The sequence below is a fragment of the Lygodium microphyllum genome, chromosome 18 (assembly GCF_053477565.2).
Source record: "Lygodium microphyllum isolate KBCC chromosome 18, Lygodium_microphyllum_v1.1.10, whole genome shotgun sequence".
NCBI lineage: Eukaryota > Viridiplantae > Streptophyta > Polypodiopsida > Schizaeales > Lygodiaceae > Lygodium > Lygodium microphyllum.
The window spans coordinates 94,053,367-94,077,900 of NC_141152.1; the positions used below are offsets into that span (position 1 = coordinate 94,053,367).

General features: G+C 39.0%; 1 protein-coding gene across 5 annotated transcripts in view; it reads right to left on the reverse strand.

Moving 5' to 3' along the window:
* Positions 1-18,088, reverse strand: part of LOC148021163 (cysteine-rich receptor-like protein kinase 2) — a 59,108-nt gene extending 41,020 nt beyond the window's left edge. For 2 of the 5 annotated variants that reach the window (XR_015694682.1, XR_015694681.1), the window contains exons 1-6: positions 16,933-18,088; positions 16,665-16,798; positions 16,359-16,569; positions 15,967-16,204; positions 15,736-15,886; positions 14,942-15,644 (exon numbers count right to left, since the gene is read on the reverse strand). Coding sequence is in view for 1 of the 5 variants with exons in the window: in XM_087699002.1 (XP_087555128.1) it covers positions 15,393-15,644; positions 15,736-15,886; positions 15,967-16,204; positions 16,359-16,569; positions 16,665-16,798; positions 16,933-17,980 (2,034 nt within the window). In the remaining 4 variants the exon portion in view is untranslated. Of the gene's footprint in view, positions 1-12,894; positions 13,559-14,679; positions 15,645-15,735; positions 15,887-15,966; positions 16,205-16,358; positions 16,570-16,664; positions 16,799-16,932 lie in introns of those variants that run through there. The other 3 variants (XR_015694683.1, XR_015694680.1, XM_087699002.1) reach the window with 3 other exon arrangements.
* Positions 18,089-24,534: the final 6,446 nt, after the last annotated feature.

Consider the following 24,534-nt stretch of genomic DNA (forward strand, 5'->3'; position numbering starts at 1 on the left):
AATGCAGATGGTTCTGTGAACAGATATAAGGCAAGATTAGTAGTCAAGGGGTATGCACAAACATATGGCATTGATTATGAAGAAACATTTAGTCTGGTTGCAAGGATGGCAACCGTAAGAGCAATCATTGATATGGCTGCATCAAAGGGATGGTCTTTACATATGGATGTAAAGAATGCCTTCTTGCATGGTGATTTGCAAGAAGAGGTCTATATGGAGCAGCCACCAGGTTATGTGCATATTGTTCATCCTGAGTTTGTTTGCAGGTTGAAGAAAGCCTTGTATGGCTTGAAACAAGCACCTAGAGCATGGTGAAGCTAAGCACAGATGTAGGTGAGCTTCTAGAAGACCCTACTATATACAGACGCATAGTAGGAAGTTTGATTTATATGACTATTACCAGGGCAGATTTGAGTTATGTTGTTGGATTGGTAAGTCAGTTTATGCAGGCTCCAAGGAAACTGCATTTGGATGCGGCTAGACGCATACTCAGGTATGTGAAGTCCACATTGCAGTTTGGATTATTTTATGAGACTGACATTCATATATAGTTGCATGGATACACTGATGCTGATTGGGCTGGTAGTATTTCTGATAGACGATCTACTAGTGGATATGTGTTCTCTTTTGAAAGTGTTGCAGTCACTTGGAGCAGCAAGAAATAGCCTACAGTTGCCTTGTCGAGTACAGAGGCTGAGAACACGGGTGCAGCAATGGCTGCATGTGAGGTAGCTTAGTTGCATAAGCTACTTTATGATATGCCACAGCCTACAGATGGGCTAGTTGTCATTTATTGTGACAACATGAGTAGTATACACTTGGCAAATAACCCAGTATATCATGCTAGAACAAAGCACATTGAGGTGCATTATCACTATGTGCGGGAGAGGGTTTTACTAGGTCTTATTGATCTAGTTTATGTCAACACAGAGGATCAGGTACCTTACATATTTACGAAGGCATTGGACGCAGAGAAGCTGCGCAAGTTCAGAGACCTGCTTGGTGTGCAGGAATTGGGATTGAGCTCGAGGGGGAGTGTTGAGATATCGAGCTCCACTCGTGATATGCCAGGGTGACCGTTGTGCATTTATATCACCAACTTGTTAGTTGTAGATGCGGTTGGTACATCGCCTATGAATAATAGCTAGATGATAGCTATCCTTATCTACTCTAGTTCGTGGCTCAGTTAATATGCCACCTTAGTTAGCTGAGTTTGGTTTGAGACCCATATATAGGGTTCTTCTATTTCTTTGTATGTGAGTTCTTTTGGCTTACACAACTAAGAAGAGGAAAACTATTTTGAGCCTCCACCTTTGTGTGTATTCCCCCATTGTGCAAGCAAGAAATATACAAGTGAGACTCCTTCCTTCTCTCCCACAATCTTGACAGCATTGTACTGGCTAATGCATTGTATTATCCTTTCATCTACTGGATTTTGACCGGGAATTCTCCCAGGTCCAATTGGTCGTCTCCTTGATTTGCACTAGCTCTTGACATATTGGAGACTTCAAGCTCCACTAGACTACCGATTAGCCCAATCAAATCCAATAGCCTGCAGTCTCTACTACTATCTTTGATGCTAGCCTGCAATCCCTACTACTATCTTTGAAGGTCCTAAAATTGGGACTCTCGGGCACCCATCTATGTCTTGGGTCTTCTCCTACTCGTGGGTTCCTTCAACTTATTAAGTTTGGGTGTGTTCCTTCTTATTCCAACCAATTCTCAAATTATTTAAACTCACTACGTGGTACTCTATAGTGCATGGCATGAAATCGGACTCTTTAGTGCATGGTCTGAGTCTGATTAAGTGTGTCTGATTAGGTGATTTGTCATTGTTTTTATATTCTGCCCTATTGATCTAATTCCCAGAATTCAATGGGTTCGAGTGGTTTGACTTTGGGAGTCAGACAGTCTGAGTCCGATTAGGTGTGTTTAATTGGATGGCAATCCAATCGGACCAAGGTGGTCCCATTCCTAAGTTTGGTCCAATTGGGGGTTGTCTGACTGGATAAAAAGGTGTTCCGAATGGAGTGTCCGATTGGACAAAGTCATCCGGTCCAATCAAACGACACCGATTGGCCTTGGTTCAACCGACCAGTCGGGGGGTCCAATTTTACTAGTTAGACTATGCGACTGGTCCAACTCTAGGAGTCGAACACCCACGGGATGGTCCAATTGCGGCGAGCGCAAGCGCAAATGTTGACACAATCGATAACACGGATCCCTAGGGTTTGTGGCATAACTATAACCTTCTAGAACAAGTAAATAGAGCGCAAGGAAGGTCTAGAGGTACCTGGAATGGAAGATGGACACAAAATCAACATGCTCGATTCGTTCTGTACCTCTCTCTCTCTCTCTCTCTCTCTCTCTCTCACTGAAGTGTAGAAATGAGCTCTCCCCTATTGGTTTTGGGCTTTTAGGGTCCTGTCTAGCCATATTTAATCTTCCAACTCCATGTCTTGAATGTATTAAACCCCAAAACTCTTTTTTTTTCCTTTTCTTCTACCTATTTTGCCTATTTCATAACAGCAAAACCCTATTGTTTCCTTGGAAGTTCTTGGTCCTAATCTACCTAAATGCAACCAAAAATCGCAAAGTAATCCTTGGATTGAAGTAGTCTACTCATCAAAAAACTCCAAACACCTACTTGTTTTGAAGATCAAAGCATCTAAATCTCCTACCTATGTCAAGGACTAGTTTGGGGGTGAAACCATACTTCAATGCTTGATTTGAAGCGTGCAAGCGCTCAAGGCTCGAGTCCGTTGGTCTGAGCAATGAAACCAAAATGATGGGAGCTCATGCTCAATGACCAAGACCCACTGACCACTTATTCTTTCAAGCATTTCAAGCCGAGCACTAATGGCTACCTCTCATTTAGCCAATGCACTATCCCTCTCTACGAATATAGTGAACTTACCTCGATGCCTGATTGAGTACCCTCCTCCCTCGTGCACACCGGTAGCTCCATGATTCGTGATGCGAGCTCGAGCAATCTCAATTTTCCTCTCCTTCAAGCTCCATCCTCCATAGCTACGTGAGATAAGAGAAGAGAAGAGAAGAGAAGAATAAGAGGAGAGATGGTGGGAGCTTCTCCACCCCAATCCCTCACCCTCACACACTCCTCCCTCACTCACACTCTCTCACTCAAGCACAGCAAGAATGTAGGAAGAAGAATAAGATTAAGATTAAGAATAAGAGCTTTTGCCACCTACCAAACAATGAGCTTTCCATTAACTTTTTTCCTTTTATACATGCCCTCTTCCCTCTTGTGCGGTCATCCCCCTTTTTACATGGCCAACAGTGGCCTAGGCTCTATTTTCCTATTGTCCTTCTATCTTCCTAACTTCCTTTCTATCGCCCATCTACCTTTACAATTTGCATATAGGAGGGAGCCTCGCACTCTTTTATAAGGATTTTGGCTGCGCCTTTATATTCAAAGGTGTGCCTTCTCTTTTTTAATACTTTTTAGGCTCCGATGGCTGCGCCTTGGACTTCTTGTGGCCATGCCTGCACTTTTGGGCTCTTGTAGGTCCAATTTTCTTATGGGCCCACCTCTTTCAGCTTCTGACTCGCACTTTTTCACTTTTTATGCTTTTTCTTGTGCTGAGGTTAACAAGTTGAGGGTGCCAACAAGGGGGACTCTATCCAATAAACTTTTAGACTCTTAAGAATCATCCAAACCCTTGCATGACTCAAGATGGAATTCTTAAGGGCCTTGGCACTAGTTAAGAGCAAAAAACTTGGTAAAATAAAGGTCTTCATGCCAATCTTTTATATGGGTGAAAGGTAAACACTTGTATGTTTTTTTTACTAAATAAAGACGTTTTTGAAAGAATTGTTTTCATAATTTATGTATTGTGACTTAAATTACGTAAACAACACTGTGACTAACGGGACTAATTAAGGAAGCCGATTTTGTGTGTATAATATAAATGTAATAGGATAATTAGAGAACTAAAATAAACCCCTGAGAAAAGCGAGAGGGCAAGATCCCCAATAAATCTGTCTTATGGATGGGTGAGCCCAGAGCTTTACTTAGGGTTCTAGATTTTGGATGGGTGTAGATCTCAATCAAATGTCATTTTGAGATAACGAAGTCGAGACTATACCCTACAGGTAGAGGGTTTGATACATATTACTCCCTCTCGTTTCTTGCTCACTATGAACCAAGTGAGACATTGATCTACTTTAGTTTGAGTTGACTTGCGAACATAGTGACTTAAAGATCGAATCCAACTAGGAGACCTTAATTTACTTAGAACCTGAAATTCAAGTTGATCCTCATGGGAATGGCCAAGACCTTCTATTACAAAGTGGACTAGAGAGAGTCTAGATAGCAAACCTCATGTTATCGAAAGAGTACTAAGCAGCGTTGCCTAGAAAATTATCTTGATGGACCACTAAATCATGCCTCTGAGGTTGTCTCTGAGCGAGCACATCACAACTAACTAGGCATAATTACTTTTTAGTCCCCCAACATAGTTGCAAACCTTTTTGATAAGTTGCACGTTTCTCTTAAGAAGATTCTCTAACATTTCCTTAAAATTTAATTAAAACTATGGATTTTTGAAAAATTATAAAAAATCAATATACATGTTTTATAAATGAATTAAAATTATGATGTTTTTTAATTTACTTATTTACTAACATGATAATATTTTAAAAGTACCTTGATTTTAGCCACTTGAATTTTAAGAAGTATGAGTTAAAATACATTTTATAATTTACATCTCCCAAGGTGTTCTTTATGGATTCATAATTTTCCACTCTTCATCAATTTTCCTTTAACAGTATGAGCAATTTGAAGATATTCATGTCTTATCCTTTGGGCTTGTTTATTGTCTTGGATAGATTAAAAATTCTTGGAAAATATGGTTCTATGCAAGCTAAAGCCTTCCTCAAGAATTTTGATTTGCAAAATAATAATATAGTTTAATAAAATTTTATTAAACCCATTAGAGACGATCCCATGTACTATACTCTAGTGTATAAGTTATGCCTAGGAATGGTCTTTTGTAATAGAGAAGCTGAAAGAGTATTAATATATGTAATATGTATAATTATAAACCTATTTTATGATATTTAGGAATACAATATAAGGCTCTTATTCCAAAAATATCTAAATTTTATCAAGTTTATTATATTGGACCATACAATATAATTACATGTAAGCCTAAGCCCTAGAATATGTGATTTTATTTATAACTTTGAAAGGCTACATTAAGCAATAATTAGCTCGTGAATGTGAATTCTTCTTTAAATGGTGTACCAAATATAAATTTCCTCTCTTTTATTAAAGTTTATAAAGGAAATTGGGTTAATGTATTATATTGAACTATATCGATCTCTTTCACTAAGATGCATGGGACACATATTCTATTTCTTAACACCCTTATTATTCTATTGAAGATAATTTAGTTACTATAAAATACTAGTGTTGACATTTTATTTGTTAAGTATTTTCTCAAGATTTCCTTTTGTTTTTTGCTATGGATGAAATGCATAGAAGTTTTGATAAAGTTTTAGTTTCCAATGAAAAATGCAACTAAACATTTACACATGTTTCTTTTAAGATCAATGACATGCATAAAAATGATAATATATAAGTGAAAAATAAAAAATATGAAATTACATTTTTGCATAAACTTTGAGACATGAAAATTTGCATCAAACCCAACAACAAAATGTTATATTTGTTACATTATTTTGGAAGATTTAATGCATTGCATCAAAATCAAAAGTAAAGGCTACGATTTTATATAATTTTAGTGGGATTCAATATGATGCATCAAAATGAATATTAAATATCCTCATATTTGCCCAATTTTCACTTGCACTTGATATAGTGCATCAAAATGGATAGAAAAAGTACCAATTTTCTCACAAGTCCAATGCACTACATCAAAATTTAAGACAATTGGTACTTATAAGACATATTCCTTATATGCAAGTATGACATTTGATCATGAAATCAAGGAGATTATTACTCAAAAAATAGATCGTACCTTTGCATATGTGTAGATCTAGGTTGTGTTAATTGCTCATCGTACATCATCAACTTTATGATGTAGAACACTACTTGCATTGTGTGCATTATTATGGCTATCTTAACTCTCTTTATGGTTGTCTAGCTATCATTATAACCATTATGCCCCTCTCTATGAACCGAATTGTGGTGGTTATGTATCCCTCTTAATGCCACTCTATCTTCTTTTGCAACCGACCATGGACATCATGCATCGCTAATGGTAACATACATATATATATGCAAGTCATCGTATATGTATATGTAAGTCATTGTATTATAAGTTCTCTTTAATCTTTCTCTCTTTATACTCATTTAAAAAGCTTCATAATGATCTTAAGCTTCATGACTAGGATTCAAAGTTATTTCTTAGTCAATTTGTCTTTAGAAACTTCAAATTTAAAGAAGTTTGTATTGTAATGCAAGTTAAGCTATGTATGCACGTGTGCACACACACACACACACATAGATGTGGACTTAAATATCTTAAACAAGATTTTTGAGATAAAGTCATAAGTTAGCATAAAAACTTTATTATTTTCTAAGGGCAACAACTCATTGCATCATGTTGGTATAGAAATTCATCATGCTTTGGAGGCATTGTCTACCTCATAAAATAATGGATTATGAAACCAAGCCTAATAACCCAAATGTGAAATTTATGGAGAAGTTCACTTTATAGATATTGAGAGAGTTGAAAAATTTATTGCTTTAAACACTTATAACATCAAAATTGTCATGTATTTTCTCTGCATATGAGATCTAATAGATTTTTACTATCTCATTGAAAAATTCAAATAGAGACTTTTAAAAATCCTAATAGAGTTAATTCCCATAGAAAACATACTCTCGTTTAAATATCCAAAAATATATTGTTACTTAAAAATTAATTACATTTTTACAAGTATCGTAAAATTAAGCATTTAAAAATCACAACTTTTTATATCACTTTTAATAAGCCTTGACTAAAAGATATGCAATTTCTCAAAACTAGATAGAAAATAGATAAATATTTAGAAAATATTTTACAGATTTAAATTTTCTCCTATGATAAAATATTTTCTAAAAGTTTGCAATTGTGTTTTCCAAGATATATTATAAAATTATGATAATCACAATATTTTACCAAATTTCACTATAAAAATAAGTTGCTTTTATTTTGTTGTGGATTTTATTTATTTGCCATATGATCTAAACATATCACATGAGTGCACACATGTGATACCAATTGTTGTATTATGCCTAACAGATAGATGAAAGGATACTAATCTATTTTGTATCATGATGTGCATATTATTAGATGGAGTTAAGAAAAATAAGCATTTTGGGATGTGTAGTTTAATTTGTTAAAATTACATGCTTCATAGCATGAAAATAATAGTGAAAATTGTATGCTACATAATGTAAAAATATTATGTTTTTATAGATGCTCATAAGCACAAGGACTTTGCATACATATATGTATTTTTTAAAATTTTTAAATATATTTATTATAAATACCTAAAATATTAAAATAATTATTAAAGCATTGGAATAAGTTATACTGGATTTATTTTGTCAAACACAAGTTGTACAAGAAAGTGAAAAGTAAGAATTTAATGCAATCACTTATTCTCCTACATTCTACATCCTCTACTATGCAAGCTAATCAATACATTATCACATGGGCAAAGAAGGGAACCCTTGTAGCTGCCTCAAGTGGTGCATCGATTCTCTAGAAAGGAGTTCTCTTTGGGCATTCAACAATTATCTTGTAGGCCAATCTAGCATGAGACCTTAAACCCAAACACAAGGTAGTTCACCTAAAGCAAGCTTATATCCAAAGCCTTGGATCAAATATTTTCCCCAAGTTCATTATTTCCTTATTACAATCCTGATCTCTCTCACCTCGAACTCTTGTCCCAACTCAACCACTCATCTTTTGAGATCACACTTTGTGCACGTTCATGGAGTATTAGATTTATAGAGCTCATGAAAGCCACACTTAGTCATAGCAAAAGGATTAAATAAGGACAACCCTTAAGCTAGCGCGTTTCTCAAAAATCTAGGTAAATGAGCATAAAGAACTCAAATGTGTCTCTTCACATCCATATCGACATAGAGATACACATGCATGTAGGACACTACTACAAATTAATCCCAAAAGACCGTAGTTTGACTTGTCATCGAAGACTCTCTCGTTAGGGGATGATGATTGCAAAGAATTGCGTGGTGGGGAAACTTGCTTGAGTTGCTGCGTCAAACACACACTGTATACACAAGAAGAAGCTCACTCAAGAATACAAGAAGAGAGATGGAGGCCAAAACTTTTTCTTGTTGGTTTCTTCTTCTTCTTCCACACACTATATAATGTACACAAAGTATAGATAAGGTACAACATAAAGGAAAGTGACCTACTAAGTCAAACAGTGCATAACCGACTACACTAATCAGATGGTGCTATGTCTTTACCAGTTGTAGGTAGGTGTAACAAACTAAATATAATAAGTAATAAGTCAGTGGCCATCTGAGTATCATAATGACCACCAACGTGCTAAATGTAAACGTGCGGACCCATCTAGCCATGTGGTCCATCATCAATGTCCGCACGTGTTGAGCTTGCCATCTCAACACTCCCTCTCAAGCTCAATTTTATCTCTACAACTCCAAGTAAGCTTCGAAACTTTCGAAGCTTCTCTGCACCCAATGCCTTTGTAAAAATTTCAGCTATCTGATCCTGTATGCTGACATATACCAAGTCAATCTCTCCTGCAAGTACCTTCTCTCTCACAAAGTGGTACTACACCTCAATGTGTTTTGTCCTAGCATAGAACACTGGATTCCTAGCTAGCTGTATGCTGCTCATGTTGTCATAATGAATGACAACTGGACCATCTCCCTGCATATCCAAATCACCTAATAACTTTTGCAGCCATACCACCTCACATACTGCCATAGCAGCACCTCTATACTCACTCTCTGTACTCGATAAAGCAATTGTAGGTTGCTTTTTGGAGCTCCATGTAATTGGTGCACTACCAAGGGAAAACATGAATCCACTTATAGATCTTCTGTCTGACATGCTACCAGTCCAATCTGCACGTCCTTATCTGCCTCATAAAACAGTCCGTAATGTAAACTAGACTTCACATACCTCAATATACGTCTAACTGCATCCAAATGAGGCTTTCTAGGCATTTGCATAAACTGACTAACAAGACCAACAACATAGCTCAAGTCTGGCCTTATGATAGTCATGTAAATCAAACTCCCTACTATCCTCCTGAACATAGTAGGATATTCTATCTCATCCCCAATGTCAGCACTCAACTTCACATTTTGCTCTAATGGTACTGAAAGAGGCTTACATGTTGTCATATCATACTTGGATAACATATCCAAGCCATACTGCCTTTGGGATAGCCATATACCCTCATCACATCTGATCACCTCAATACCAAGAAAGTATCTTAGCTCACCCAAATCCTTCATCTCAAACTTCTTCTTCAAAAAGTCCTTAACTTCAGCAATCCCATTGTCACTGTCACCTGTAATAATCAAGGCATCCACATAGATGACTATGATGACCAAACCTGCATCTCCCTTTCTCACATAAAGTGAGTGATCAGCATGGTCTAGGTACTTTCTTCAGTCCATAGAGCACCTTCTTTAACCTTCTTATCAGACCATGGTCTAGGTACTTGCTTCAGTCCATACAGCACCTTCTTTAACCTGCACACATATGTGGGATGCTCTAAATCCTCATAACCTACTGGCTACTTCATATACACTTCTTCTTGCAATTCACCATGCAAGAATGCATTCTTAACATCCATTTTCTACAAACTCCATCCTTTGGCTACTGCCAAGGCGATCACACATCTAACAATTGCCATCCTAGCAATTGAACTGAATATCTCTTCATAATCTATGCCATATGTTTGAGCATAGCCTTTTGCAACCAGTCTAGCTTTATACCTACTAATTGAACCATCTGCATTATGCTTGATTTTGTAAATCCACTTACAGCCAATAGCTTTATTACCCTTAGGTAAGGGTATCAAATCCCAAGTCTTAGTGGCTTCTAATGCAGCCATCTCCTCATCCATTGTTGCATCCCAATGAGTATGACCAACAGCATTCTCAAAACAAGTGGGCTTAACATCCTTAACTAGTTTCACCATATAAGCATAACGGTGAGTTGCATAATCTTCAAAACCAAATCTTTTAATAGGGTATCTGACCCTGCTAGATCTGCGTATCATCGGATCACTCAATGGAGCCTTTACATTACTATGAGCTCTCTGTACACCTGGTGTCCTGACTGAAGGAATGCTAAGCTCATCATCCAAACTCTCCGAACCACTAGAATCTCCATCAAATCCCAAATGACTGGTAAATGCATCATTACCATCCAAAACTTTTTTATTTCCTTTGTCCTTGCCTACAACACTTGTAGATCCACCTGAAGATGTGGGACTACTCAGTCTCCCAGACCAAGGGCTCACTGTAGGTGTAGTACCAAATGATGTTTTTGGTCTACCAAGACTCCGTGATTCTTGTTTATCTTTCTGCACATGGCTGTTCTGATCATTATCATCATCCAAAACATCACCAACAGGTGCATACCAACTGCCCATCTCATCGAAGATAACATCCATGGTCACTCTAAACTCACTTGGGACAAGGCTATAACATCGATACCCATTCTGCTCTAAAGAGTATCCAATAAAAATACATTTTTCAGTCTTTGGATCAAGCTCCTTTCGTAGCTCATCTGGCACATGAATATATGCAACACATCCAAATACCTTCAAGTGTGATACATCGAGTTTCTTGCCAGTAAAGCACTCTTCAGAAGTCATCCCATGAACTACAACTGTGGGAGTTCTATTCATAATGTAGACAGCAATATGGATAGCCTCAGACAAAAAATATTTGGGCATATTTTTTTTAGCCATTAATGCTCGTGCAACTTCTGCAATATGCCTATTTTTTCTTTTTGCAACACCATTTTGCTGTGAGGTATAGCTGCAAGTAAATTGCCTCTTTATCCCATGAGTCCTCAAGAAGCCACTGAACTCATTAGAAAGATACTCTCCTCCTCCATCTGATCTCAAGCACTTCACTTTAAAGTCTATTTCTGTTTCAACAGCTGTCTTAAAAGATTTTAAGTGCTCAAACACATCACTCTTTTCCTTCATGAAGTACACCCATAGCTTCCTTGAACAATCATCAATAAATGTGACAAAGTATTTACTGTCACCAAGAGATATATTCTGTGTAGACCCCCAAACATCTATATGTACTACATTAAGTATGTTTCTGCTCACTTCTCTATCATGTGAGAAGGGTTGTCTCGCCTGCTTACCAAACTAGCATGCTTCACAGACTTTATGCAATTCTGCAACTCTAAAAGAAGAAAACCTTGTAACCAATCCTCTGAACTGCATCAATTTCAGCCTTTGCACATTTGCATATCGAATACGTTTATGCCATATTTTAATATCTACAAGTACTCATTTTTCTTTAGCATACATAGCAGCATCCATTGCAAGAATTCCAGAATCTAAAATGAACATTCGACCAACTCTACTTCCTTTTGCAATCAATCTGCACTTATCATTAAAGTCTTCTACAAAAAAACCTTTTGCATTGAATCAGACCTACAACCCCTGCTTTACCATTTGGCCAACATACACTAGATTCTTTGTAATTGATGGCACATGTAATACATCTGTCAGACTCTTTGTCTGGCCATCATACAAGGACAAGGGAACCTTTCCAATATGTAAAATTGCGTGGCATGAATCATCACCTTTCTATACATAACTTGGGTTTTGTAAGTCCCGCATCTCTCCAAACCATTCAACATGACTGGTCATATGATTAGATGTACCTGAATCGACATACCATACATCATCATATGTCTCCTTTCCTGTAACTGCATTCATCATATGCTGCATAACAAACATACGCTCATTTTTGTCTTCATTCTGTCGTGAAGACAATGCATAGTTTCCTTGCTGCAATTTACCACTACGAATATCATCCTTCTTTGCATAGCAATGGGCTGCAATATGGCCTATTTCGCCACAATAATTGCAAATAATAACAGAATTTTCAGAACCTCTATTCTACCATCCACCTCTTTCTCTAGAGCTCCCCTTGCCTCTAAAGTTTCCTTTGCCTCCAGAAACCTTCATTTCACCAAACTGTTGATTGAACATGTTTTGTTAGTTATCGCCAGCACATCCCATACCACGGCCTCTCGAAGAGGATCTACCATGTCCCCTTCTTGAACTCGAGTAAAATGCTTGGTCATGTTCACCATTTCTTTCAGACAAATCACCCTGCATATTGATGTCTTCAGTAATCATTGGAGAGATCAGTTCATCAAAATCTGAAAATGACTTCCATACATATACTGAAATAACAAACGATTTTCATGCCTTCTCATTGTTAAGGCCACTCAGAGTGGATGAAACCAAATCATCATTATCCGTTGACATTGCATCAATCGCTGTGAAAGCATATGCAATGTTCCTCACCTTCAACACATACTCATTGACATACATTTTTCCTTTCTTCAAGGCATTCAACTCTTGCTTGAGTTGAATCTTTTGTGTCTTTGTATTTACTAAAAACATGCTCTCAAAAATTGTCCAAGTTGTATGTGAAGTTTTTGCATTTCTGATATATCGCAGCATAGTATTATCAATGACTACAGATAGCCAGTACATCACATTTTATCTTTCGCATTCCACTCTTTCCATGCTTTTAACTCATCTACAGTCGGAGGAATACCTAGCTCTGGCTCATTTTCTTCACCTGAAACAAACTCATAAATGACATTTTCAATGAGAAAGTTCATCACGCGAAACTTCCATGAAGGGTACTTGTTCTTATCGAGCTTCTCAATAATGAAATTTTCACTATTCTCTGCCATTATCATAAACAAGGAAACAATACAGCAAGCTAGTCTTTCACAATCTTTCACAACACGTGCACAACAATACACCAAGCAACCTTTTTCACTGATTGCTCAATAGTACATATAATTTACAACCTGTTTGCAGATAAACCTTATGTTTTCCTTCCTGCAAATACCTCAAAAATTACAGATTCACAATTTGTAACCTGTGCACCCACTTTCGGTCAATACAACCGAAATCACAGTGTAACCTGAAACTGCTATCCGCAACCTTGTGGCTCTAAAACGGGACGTGAAACGGCCTCAAATGCCCAAAATAACTGCGGATAAGCCTTAAAGGGCTTATCTGCAGAATATACAATGATCTGCTCACACACCAAATCTCATAGCAATCTGAGATTTTTGCTCGATCCTGCTTCCGGTACCTCCACAGGCACTATCCAAGAGAGAGTGTGAAAGAATGAGAGAGCTTCTTACCCGTTGCCTGCTTGCTCGAACATTGCTTTTTCTCCTTTACTTCAGCCTTCGAAATTAGTTTCTCTCAGCTGTGCGGCTTTGATACCATGTCAAGAATCGTGTGGTGGGGAGACTTGCTTAAGCTGCTGCGCCAAACACACACTCTATACACAAGAAGAAGCTCACTCAAGAACACAAGAAAAGAGATGGAGGCCAAAACGTTTACTTGCTAGTTTCTTCTTCTTCTTCCACACACTATACAATGTACACAAAGTATAGATAAGATACAATATAAAGAAAAGTGACATACTAAGTCAAACAGTACATAACTGACTACACTAATCGACTGGTGCTATGTCTTTACCAGCTGTAGGTAGGTGTAACAAACTAAATATAATAAGTAATAAGTCAGTGACCATCTGAGTATCGTAATGACCACCAACGTGCTAAGTGTAGACGTGCGGACCCATCTAGCCAAGTGGTCCATCATCAATGTCCGCATGTGTTGAGCTTGCCATCTCAACAATGATTATAGACATGATGCAATTCATAGACGAAGGCAAGTTACTTCTACACTTCCCAGCTCTTTTCTAATGATTATTATTGGATTTGTGTAATACTTACATGTCATAATGGAGCCAATGATGCTTCTTTGATATTTAAAATGATGGACATGTTTCAAGACAACCAACATGGTCCGGTGAAACATCCTTGCACATAATTAGAGATTTGATGCGGCCACAATCAATATTCTTCCGTCTTTGCCACAAATTAAAATCTCAGATTTCATACTTGCATTTACAATGTCTTTTTCTACCTTGCACTTGGCCTTTTGACAGTATTTTGGACCGGATCAGTGCTGCATCCGGATGGCTAAAACAAACGTCTAAAAACTATATATATACAATAAGATACCATTCCCAATGGTTCAATGCTTATCATATCTACCTTGATTTTAGTGTAATATCATCCAGCTACACTTTTTCACATGTCACTTAATAATTTTTGTCTTTATCATGCTAGAGTATTATATGCCTCTAGAGGCTTGAGAGCATACGCAAATGCCTATTTTATGTATATGTCACCGGTTTGGCTGATTTACATAATTTCACATATCAATTTTATTCTTGCATTATTTATTTTAAATAAAAACACTAGACTTCAGAGTGTGAGTTTTATGTTACAATTGGGGTTATTATTGTATGAATTAACTATGCTAAGTGCCAGCCCTTAGTGATATCTCACCTTCTCAGTCTAGATCATGGGAGCACTTTACATCCAAGACTGTGTGGATATATGTCGTTACTTCACATCTGAGGGTTCTTCACTCATCAAAATTGTACAACCATCTATGATGGGTCGGGCACGGCGCTGATAGGAGAAAATCTAGTGTATGTACAAGTGCAGGAGAAGATAAAGTGCAATATTATCATCTATATCAGAGCAAGCGAAACCCTTTGCCTTCCTTACCTGTAAGCGCAGATGGACGCCTTTGAACCACATGGCAACAAATTATAATTCACAAACCATTTAAAGCTGTTTCTTACCTGGAAAACCTCTGGGGAAGCCAGTGTTGGAGACTTCTTGGGTAGAGACTCACTATTCACAGCACGGTGTGCTTCACAAACGTGTTCCTCTCCATCGATTAACCTTCGCCGAAGCTTCCCACATCATAGCCCACAACTTTGTACCATAGTAGCCTTTTCAGCCCTGTTCGAAGCCCGCGCAGATCAGCACCAAATGGGGCTACCATGTCACCTCCCTCTCCCGGGAAAGCTCCTGTTAGGGGTCGCGTATAGGTACTCTGCATCCCTAAATTATGCGTGGCTTCTTGTCAAAACTGATGCTCTAAGCGATAACTGCATTTGCCGATGATAACTACATATAGTTACTCTGCATCTATATAAGTTACTTTGATGCTTTAAGCGACAACTGCATTTGCCGATGACAGCATCGTGATCTGCCCTGAGATTATCATATATAACGCACGTCATCTGCTTAAGATGAACTGGATGAAAATGTCTCGAAGCCAGGGATAGTGGGCTTTGATGGCCACGCCAAAATCTCAGACTGGCCGAGCAACATGGCGGACACCTGCGACATGGATGGCCTGGAGTTTGGGAAGGTTTGCGTACAGAGAAGGGCCACGTGCACCACACGAATGACCTGATCCACATCCCCTCGAGCCAGCTTGCCCACATTCCGGTCCAGTAACTCGCCCTGTTGCCTCCTCTCAAACAACGCCCACGCCTGTGTATGATTTTAATCATATGCCCATGAGCTTGCCATTACAAGAACAACTGCCGAAATCCAATGGCTTGCAATAGAAGATTTTCGTTACCCATTCTAGCAAATTTTGCTTCCACGGCAGCAAACTTTGGTCTATTATCCTCCTCCCGCTCACAATCTCCAGCACTAGCACACCAAAGCTATAAACATCTGCCTTCTCCGTTAGCAGCCCACCGAGGACATACTCAGGTGCCACATAGCCCCTTCCGAGTGGAAACACTCGTTAGGCATCTCTCGATCAAAAACGTAGAATTAACAATAGTATGAAATAGGCTTTGCTTACCGGGTTCCTGCAACCTTACTGGTGGTAACATGAGAAACATCGTCTTCAAAGAACCTCGCCAACCCAAAATCGGCAAGTTTGGGTGCGTAGTTGCTGTCTAGAAGGATGTTACTTGCTTTGATGTCTCTGTGCACGATCTTAATGTGGGACTCTTCGTGGAGGTAAGACACCCCGCGGGCTATACCCACGATGATATCGAACCGGGCCTTCCATCCTAGTGTGTGTGATAGATCTGAGTCTGCACGGGGATTGCGCTTAGTATCTTGTAAAACATCTCCATGTTCATGAATTATATCGCATTGTAAATGTAAATGACTGCCAAAGTTGCGACGGTTTGAAGGGATTTACTGAACAAATAGATGCCAAAATTGCGACGGTTTGAAGGAATTTACTGAATAGGTAGATGTCCAAGCTGCGGTTGGGAAGATACTCGTAAACAAGGAGACGCTGTGAGTCTTCTACGCAGCTTCCGAGCAACTGAATCAGGTTCCGATGTTGGACAGTAGTGATGAGGTTGACCTCATTCGAGAACTCTGATAGGCCCTGATGGCTCCGGGAAGAGAGCATCTTGATGGCCACCTCTTGACCGGAAGTGAGGCATCCCTGCAGAGCGACAGCAGATCAGACGCTTGGATGAAGGGCCTGAAAGGCGATCATACATCAGAAAATTTGAGAGAGAAAGAGACAGAGAGACCGACCTTGTAGACAGGACCAAATCCTCCCTCCCCTAGCTTGTATCTCGGATCGAAGTCCCCCGTCGCCTGTCGCAGCTCATCAAGTGAAAACTTCGTTGCCCCCTGCCGGAAATGGTAAGGGAGACTCGGATGCTCGTCTGTGCACAGCACTTGCAACACTTTAGATAAGACGAAACGCACACTATGCTACTGCACTCTCAAGAAATCTATTGTCGCCCGATCGAGAGGCGCTCTGGAAATCATAGAAGATTTCTGCAGAGAAGGAGCTTACCTCGAGTTTGAGAGCCGCCCTGTAATCTAATTCGAAATCGGCTTTTCCGGCGAAGGAAGATGGCCGCAGCCACAGCAGCAGCGATGGCGAGCACGCCCGCGACAGCACCTCCTACCCCGACGGGAACCAAGTGAGAACTTTTCTCCTTTTCTGGTATTGGTGGTGCAGGCGGCTGCCCTGGGCTGACAGAGGGGTTCAAGGAATTAGCTGCAGCTGGGCGAGGCGGCGAACTTGGAGGGGCGGGCAGGGCGGCTGGAGATGGGGATGGAGCAGTACCAGTGGTGTTGAAGAGGAGGGGAGAATTCCCATAGACGTAGTAGCAGGTGACGAAGTAGACCTGGCCGGCGGGGGAGCCGTCGCAGACGGCGGAGACATTGGAGGTGGCCCGAGAGAGGCAGGCGGCGCACTGGGAGGGGGAGAGGTAGGAGAGGCACTGGGCGAGGGCGTAGGCGGCGTCGCTGCCGCTGCCTTGGCTGGCGGCCCAGAAGTGATCCCGGCGGGCGGGCGCCACGCGGGCGGTCACGTTGAGGGCGGCGCCTACGTTGGCGGTGAAGAGACGGCCGGGACGCTCGCCCGAGGCGTTGCTGCAGTCGCCCGTGAGGAAGGTGAAGTCGGCGTCCGCCAGGAAGTTGTAGGTCTCGTAGCGCAGATAGCAGCCCTGCAGGAGGGCGCGCATTCCTAAGGCCCCTACCGGGCAGAAGGCCGCAATCAAGATCGTCGCCACGCAGTTGCTGCACTGCGGCCCAGACAGGTCCCCTCTGCACTGGTACATCCCATACACGTCATATTCTGCCGATGCGCTCGACGAACCGGTCGCCGACTCGTTGGCGTAGAGAGACGTCAACGACTCCTGCCGCAGCACGCCCATCACTCGGTTCAAGTTGTACACGAAAGTGCCGTTGCTGGCGACTATGGTTGTGTTGCAGAAGGTATCGACGCCGTCTGTGATGGCCGACTGGGCGCCGAGTTGTCTCGAAGGATCATAGCACAGAACGAGCAACATCATCGCCATAGAAGACCAGCCATGCTGCCCAGTAGCCCCCGCCATAGCCAACAGGTTTGCTAGCCAAGAGGCTTCATAGAACTAGAAAAAGCGCCCCTGTATTTACCCTGCATGACCAGTCTCTCGTTCATAAGTCGCAATCAGAGTCCATTTCATCACAAGTATACCTTCAGGCTTCGTCCTTTACTACCAGTTTCCAAATAGTTCAAGCTCCACTCAGTTGTTTACAGCAAAAGGAATTTTGTAAAGTTCCAAGGATTTAATCTTACTTTTTAAATCTATACTTTTATTCTATGTTCTATCTATATTTTCTATATATTCTCTAAAGTTGTGGCTTGAAAATCTAAAACCAACTAGAAAGCTCTCAAACCTATGTGCCATAAAGAGAAATAGTTTGGTCGATGCAATAAGAGAAGAGGTCTTTCTTGAAGGGTTAGTGTAGGTGGCATCATGATTGCAATGCTTACACACACATACACACACACACACACACACACACACACACTCTCTCTCTCTCTCTCTCTCTCTCTCTCTCTCTCTCTCTGTTCTTGCTAGCAGCAAAAGTGTAATTGAAAATAGATCAAGATTAGAAAATGTGGACCCCTTGTTAGAGTGAAGTGGTGCAGAAGCATATGACCAAGACAGAGAGTGAATAGAGAGAGGAGCGAAAGAAAGAGACAGTGGAATACAGAAAATCTACAATGAAGAATGATGTATAAGGAAGCATATGTGTACACAAGCACAGAGTGTATGTTTGTGCATGTCTCCACCTGAAAGATCTCACAATTTGTGAACCTTGAAGCAATCCCCACGATCATCAATCTGGAAACTTGTGATCATAATGATTGAAAGTGTGTGGAGGCTGGATAGAATAAATAGCCCAAAAGAAATGCCAAAAATAATGCAAGTTGGGTACATTTATGCACTGCGCAGAATCTGGCTGACTTCACCTATTGTGCCACGTGGCACATGTGCTGATTACCACTTGTTGACATCGCATGCCATACGGCTAGACTACCATGTGTCCTGCCTAATGCAACTGCACATTCAAGTTCAAGGATTTCAATTTATTCTTCTAACAAAGGAGGGTTTTCATAGACGGGGTAAATAGGTAATTGGCCTCTAAAATGTCATAACAAACTGATATGAAAAGTATTGTGGATTTTCCAGTGTTGGGGTAGTTCTAATTTAAATGCATTGTCATTGATTTTGTGAATGATTTTGAAACATCCATAAAATCTAGGGGTTAACTTAACAACAGGGTGTTTCTCAGCACTTTGTAATCTTCTCTTTTCAATGCGTAACCAAACATAATCATTAACTTTGAGACTCATATAATTTTTTTTCTTGTTAGTTTGTTTTGTATATGATCACTGGGCTTTCATAATCATGTCTTTAACTTTAGCAAAAATAGTAGTATGCATATTGGCAATATCATCAGCAACTTTAACTTTGTTTGACAATGATGTAACATGTGTAGGCAATCTATGTCTATAAATGATTTCAAAAGGCGCTTTCTGTGTAGCTGTATGGGGTGTATTATTGTATGCAAACTGAAGTAAATGCAAGTGTGTATCCCATGTTTGTGGTTTTGAAATTGTGTATGCACGCAAAAGATCTAATATTGTAATGTTAATAGCTTCTCTTTGTCCATTTGTTTCAGGATGAAATGTAGATGAAAAATCAATCTTTGTACCTAAATTAGCAAACAAGGTAGTCCAAAAATTATTGCAAAATCTAGAATCACAATTAGAAATAATAACTTTTGGCAAACCATGGTTAGTGAAAACAATCTTCAAAAACAATTGTGCAACTTGAGATACAATTAATGTTTTCTTGCATGGAATGAAATATGCTTGTTTGCTAAATCAATCTACAATAGTTGAAATCATATCATGATTAGCTTGGGTGTTAGGCAAACCAGTTATAAAATCCATTAAAATATGTTCCCATGGTTGTTCAGGAATCAGTAAAGGCATTAACAAACCATATTGCTTACCATGGTGTCGCTTAACTCTGTGACTAATTAAACACTCAGATACAAAGTTGGAAACATCAAATTCCATCTGTAGCCAATAAAATTCTTCAACCAATGTACGCAAAGTAGAAATAATACCTCTATGGCCTTGATATGGGGGACAATGAATTTTGTGCAACACAAATGATCGAAATGGAACAGTTACACACAACCTTTTCTCATAAAACATAAATCCTTTAGAATAAGACAATGAATCTATTGGAATCCAATTATTTGCAACTAATTTATTACAATCTGCTTGAAAACTGGGGTCTTGATCTTAGGTATCTTTCATAGGGATAGGGGAATCAAAAGATATAACATAGATATTATGGATACTTGGTTTTCTACTTAAGGCATCGGTAACAACATTCTCTTTTCTAGGTTGATATTGGATAAGTGGATGAAAACTTTGAATGAAAGTAGCCCATTTAATATGATGGTCAGAGATTTGTGGCTGACTAAGGAGATGTTTGATACTTTGTTGGTCATCTTTGATCATGAATTCAAATCCCATTAAATAGTGTTTCCATTGGCGTAAAGTTTGTACTACAACTAGCAATTCCTTAGAACCTGGGCCACTCTTGAATCTTATATGTGCATGCCATGGCTAAAGCTTTGATGATAGGCGGGTGTCCACATTCACTTTTGCCATTTCCTTCAAGGTTGTATGCTAAAGTGAGAGCAAGATTTATGCTCAATCTCATGAAGAATTCCCTAGCTTCTTCTGCATCCAACTCTCCCTGATTTGTAGTTATCTTTCCAACACAACCATGGTGGCAAATAACATCTTCCAAAATAAATTTACATACCACACTTATAGCCTTTGTTCTTAATGCCCGACCTTCCACTTGATTTGTTAGATCTTCCTTGGCAAGTACAATGTATCACATTTGCCAAAGTCCCATGGGCATAGTCATTAATTCAACCATCCATTTGTAATGCATGGCTAATGGATAGGTAAAAATGTAGGCCATCACGATATTGCACATTGGAATACTTTGGCAAGTAGTACATGTCTCTACAACCTACAACATATCATTATACATACCTTTACACTAATATCTTTCTTTTATCTTCATAAAAGTGGTCCACACGCCTCGACGACTAGCCCATAGACTCTTGTAAAACTCTTTGATAATTTGTTGTTGAGTTTCCTTATCACATATTACTCTCTGTGGAGTCTTGTTTCTTTTCTTTGGATGCTTCCATAGATGGTCATTCTTCAAGAAATACCTACATGCTTTTCTTTGAATTCTCTTGAACTCGTGATCAATCCATTCCTCCTGCTTAGTCAAAGTGCTCAAGTAGCGGCCAATAAGTAGCCACGCACCATTATACATGTCTTTTGAAAATAATTCAAGAGAAGATGCACAACAACAATGATCTCATTGAACATAAGGAGTGGAGTACAAATTTGTACCGACATCATCTCCTTCAACAAACATGTCTTCTTCATCCTCATACCTGGCTCTCAATAACATATCTGCAACAACTGGATTATCTTTACCTACAATATGGTGAAACTCTGGGTTCAAGGACTTGATGTAAGCAATCTATCACAAATTGCAATATTCGGAGTTAAGCAACTAGTGTTCATCCCAAGCAAAGGTAGAAAATCTATCTTGACAACCACTAATGCATCAATAAAGTATTCTTTATTAGACTTCAATGCAATGACCACTCACCATAATTCCCTCTTAACTTGTGGATAATTTCATTGTTGAGAGCTTAAGAATTTGGCTCCAAATTCCATAGCATGTCTTTTTTCCTCTTCATCATCTCGTCCAATAGCCCACCAATTCCTATTGGACTAGTATCCACTGTAACAATGATAGGCCTTCCACACTCATAATTTACATTCCTTAGTGTGGGTGTAGATAACATAAAATGTTTCAATATCCTCATTACCTTTGTATGTGATTCATGCCAATGAAACTTTTGACCTTTCCTCAACAATTGAGAGAGTTCATCTACTACATGTGCAAAGTATGGAATCCAAATAAGATAGAAAACACATGCAGCCAAGGATCGTCTCACCTTAGTTATGGAAGTACAAGTCTCCTTCATCTTTTGAATGGCTTCAACCTTTACCAGAGAAGGCTTTCAACCATAAGGCCCACACATATGTCCCACAATCAAAACTTCCCTAACTCCAAAAATTGACTTTGGATAAGAAAGAGTAAGATTTACCTCTTCTAACATGGATAAGATCTTCTCATAATCAAAAATATGATTTGAAACAAACTTGCGGCACCCCCTCGAATCCATTATCTCATCCTTGGCCCCTTCTTCACACCCTTTTATAGGCACATCATCAAGAAAAGGCATAATAACATGTGTTATGATGTCACGAAGGACTTTATTCATCCCATTCATCATATGTGCAATCGAGTTGGTTGCTCCTTGAGGTAAGGTACACATCCTTACTAAACCCAAAGTTGTCCCCATAGTTGCTAAATCCTTGCTATCCACATCCAATTGAAATTGATCATATCTAGAGTAGAGATCTCCCATAGAATAAATCACCCTTCCTACAAAAGTTTCTACAAAGTTGTCCACAATTGGACATGTACTAACATTCTTGATAGTCATTTTGTTCATCGGTTGCATATCCTGTATAAACCTCAAAGATCTATTCTTCTTTGGCACAGTGAACCACCTATTTGAATATGGAGCATAAGAGGTCTCCAAAATACCCGTCTTAATCTTTTTATTCAAAAACTCAATCAACTTTGGTAAGTGAAACTTCGGAATAGGAATAGGTCTCAGGTTCCAAGGCACAGGAGACACAATGAAAATAGCCATTGGAGCAACAAAACTAGTATCCACACATCCAATTTGATGTTGTTGAAAAGCAAAGGCCTTACCATATTTTAATAGCATCTCTTGGAGGCACTTTTTCTCCTCTGGTGTAAGAAATCCCTCGCATCCAATCTTCAATTCCTTTTAAAGTATCTAGTGTAAATGTATGCCCAATTCTTTGTGGATCTCATAGGTTTAGCTGTTGAGAGGCTTGATTCATTTTCTCTATTCTATTAGAAGATAGAGGTTGTTACCTTTCACGTTTCGCAATTCCAAGTACCTCTCCCAAAGTAAACTCCACCTTGTTATTGAGAATTATTTCTTCCAACACTTTGAGTCACATTTGTAACCAATTCAATATTAGATTACAATTTGCAAGTTGGAGTTTTAGATTTATCTTTGCGTTACTCATGTTTTTTCTCCCTTGGTGTATTGTCCATAGGTACTTCAGGTGGAGGAACATCATGTAGAGTTGTATCATGAGGTACCTCTATCTCCTTTCTTCCACTTCCCCTTCACCACAACAGAAACGAGGCATAGACGCGCATGTTAGACACGCAAAGTCGGGCGTGTCTATCATTGCGTCTATATGCGCGTGTAAAAGAGCGTGTAAATAGACGTGAATTTTGCATCTATACATTTGCGTAGATAGACACGAATATAGACGCGTTTGCAGACACGTAATTATTTAACCACTTGAAATTGGACTTAATCTAATAATAAAACCAGAGTTAATAATTATTTTTGCATTGCTCTCTAATGAATGGCAGTTCCTCTAGTTGACAAGCCTGATATAAGTAATTAGCGGCAAGCAACACAAATCTTATTATACAATTAGTAGCAAGCATTGCATGTATCTTGTAATTTCTCTACTTGAAGATGATAAAAAATACTTCATTTTTATTATGGAAAATTCAATTTAGCTTTAAACTTGACTATTGATTCTTGAGTATGCACATGTGCGTATGATATTTTCCATAGAATTAAGAATACACATTGAATCATTAAGCGAATTAAGTATGTTATAGTGAATGATCCATCTCATCTTCAATGAGATCAGCCCTTGCTAAACTATCTACTTCTAAGTCTGTGTTACCAAGAGGTAATGAAACAAACAAGTCTATCCCACTATCAGATGTGTTGCTATATTGCTCAATAACTTCATCATCATCAACCACATTATTGTCCTCTTCTGCGTTTCCTTGAACATCCTCGCGAGGTTCATCTTGTACTATATCACGCATATAATCTATTATGGTGCCATCATGTACATCATCATTAATTGTTGGATTGTCATCTGCTATCTCTATGTTGATAATATTACCATATATTGGTTTTGAATGATTAGATATAGGGATGACATATCACCATCGGTTATTGTTTACCATTGGATGATACACAACCTGTATTTGAAAAACAAAAGCAAGAATCTTAAATACTTATTATATTGTGTATATGTATCACATGTATACATATAAAAAATTTAGCTTTTACATATATACATGCTCGCATTGTTAAGGTAGTACTAATGTGTCATTCTTGCTTTGGTGAAATTTTATAGAGTCAATGATTACAAAACCACTTGGATGATGTCTGATTGTGCAATGCTCACCATTTGTTACCACTTCTTTAAACCACTTCACATCTAGTACATATATAAAGAATCGTCTGAAGTCAAGCTTCAGAATATCTTGTATCAAGCCACAATAATCTTCCATGGTACCATTGGCATCCTCGAAGTGAGCAAGGACACCACAATCTTGGGCATTTCTCTTTT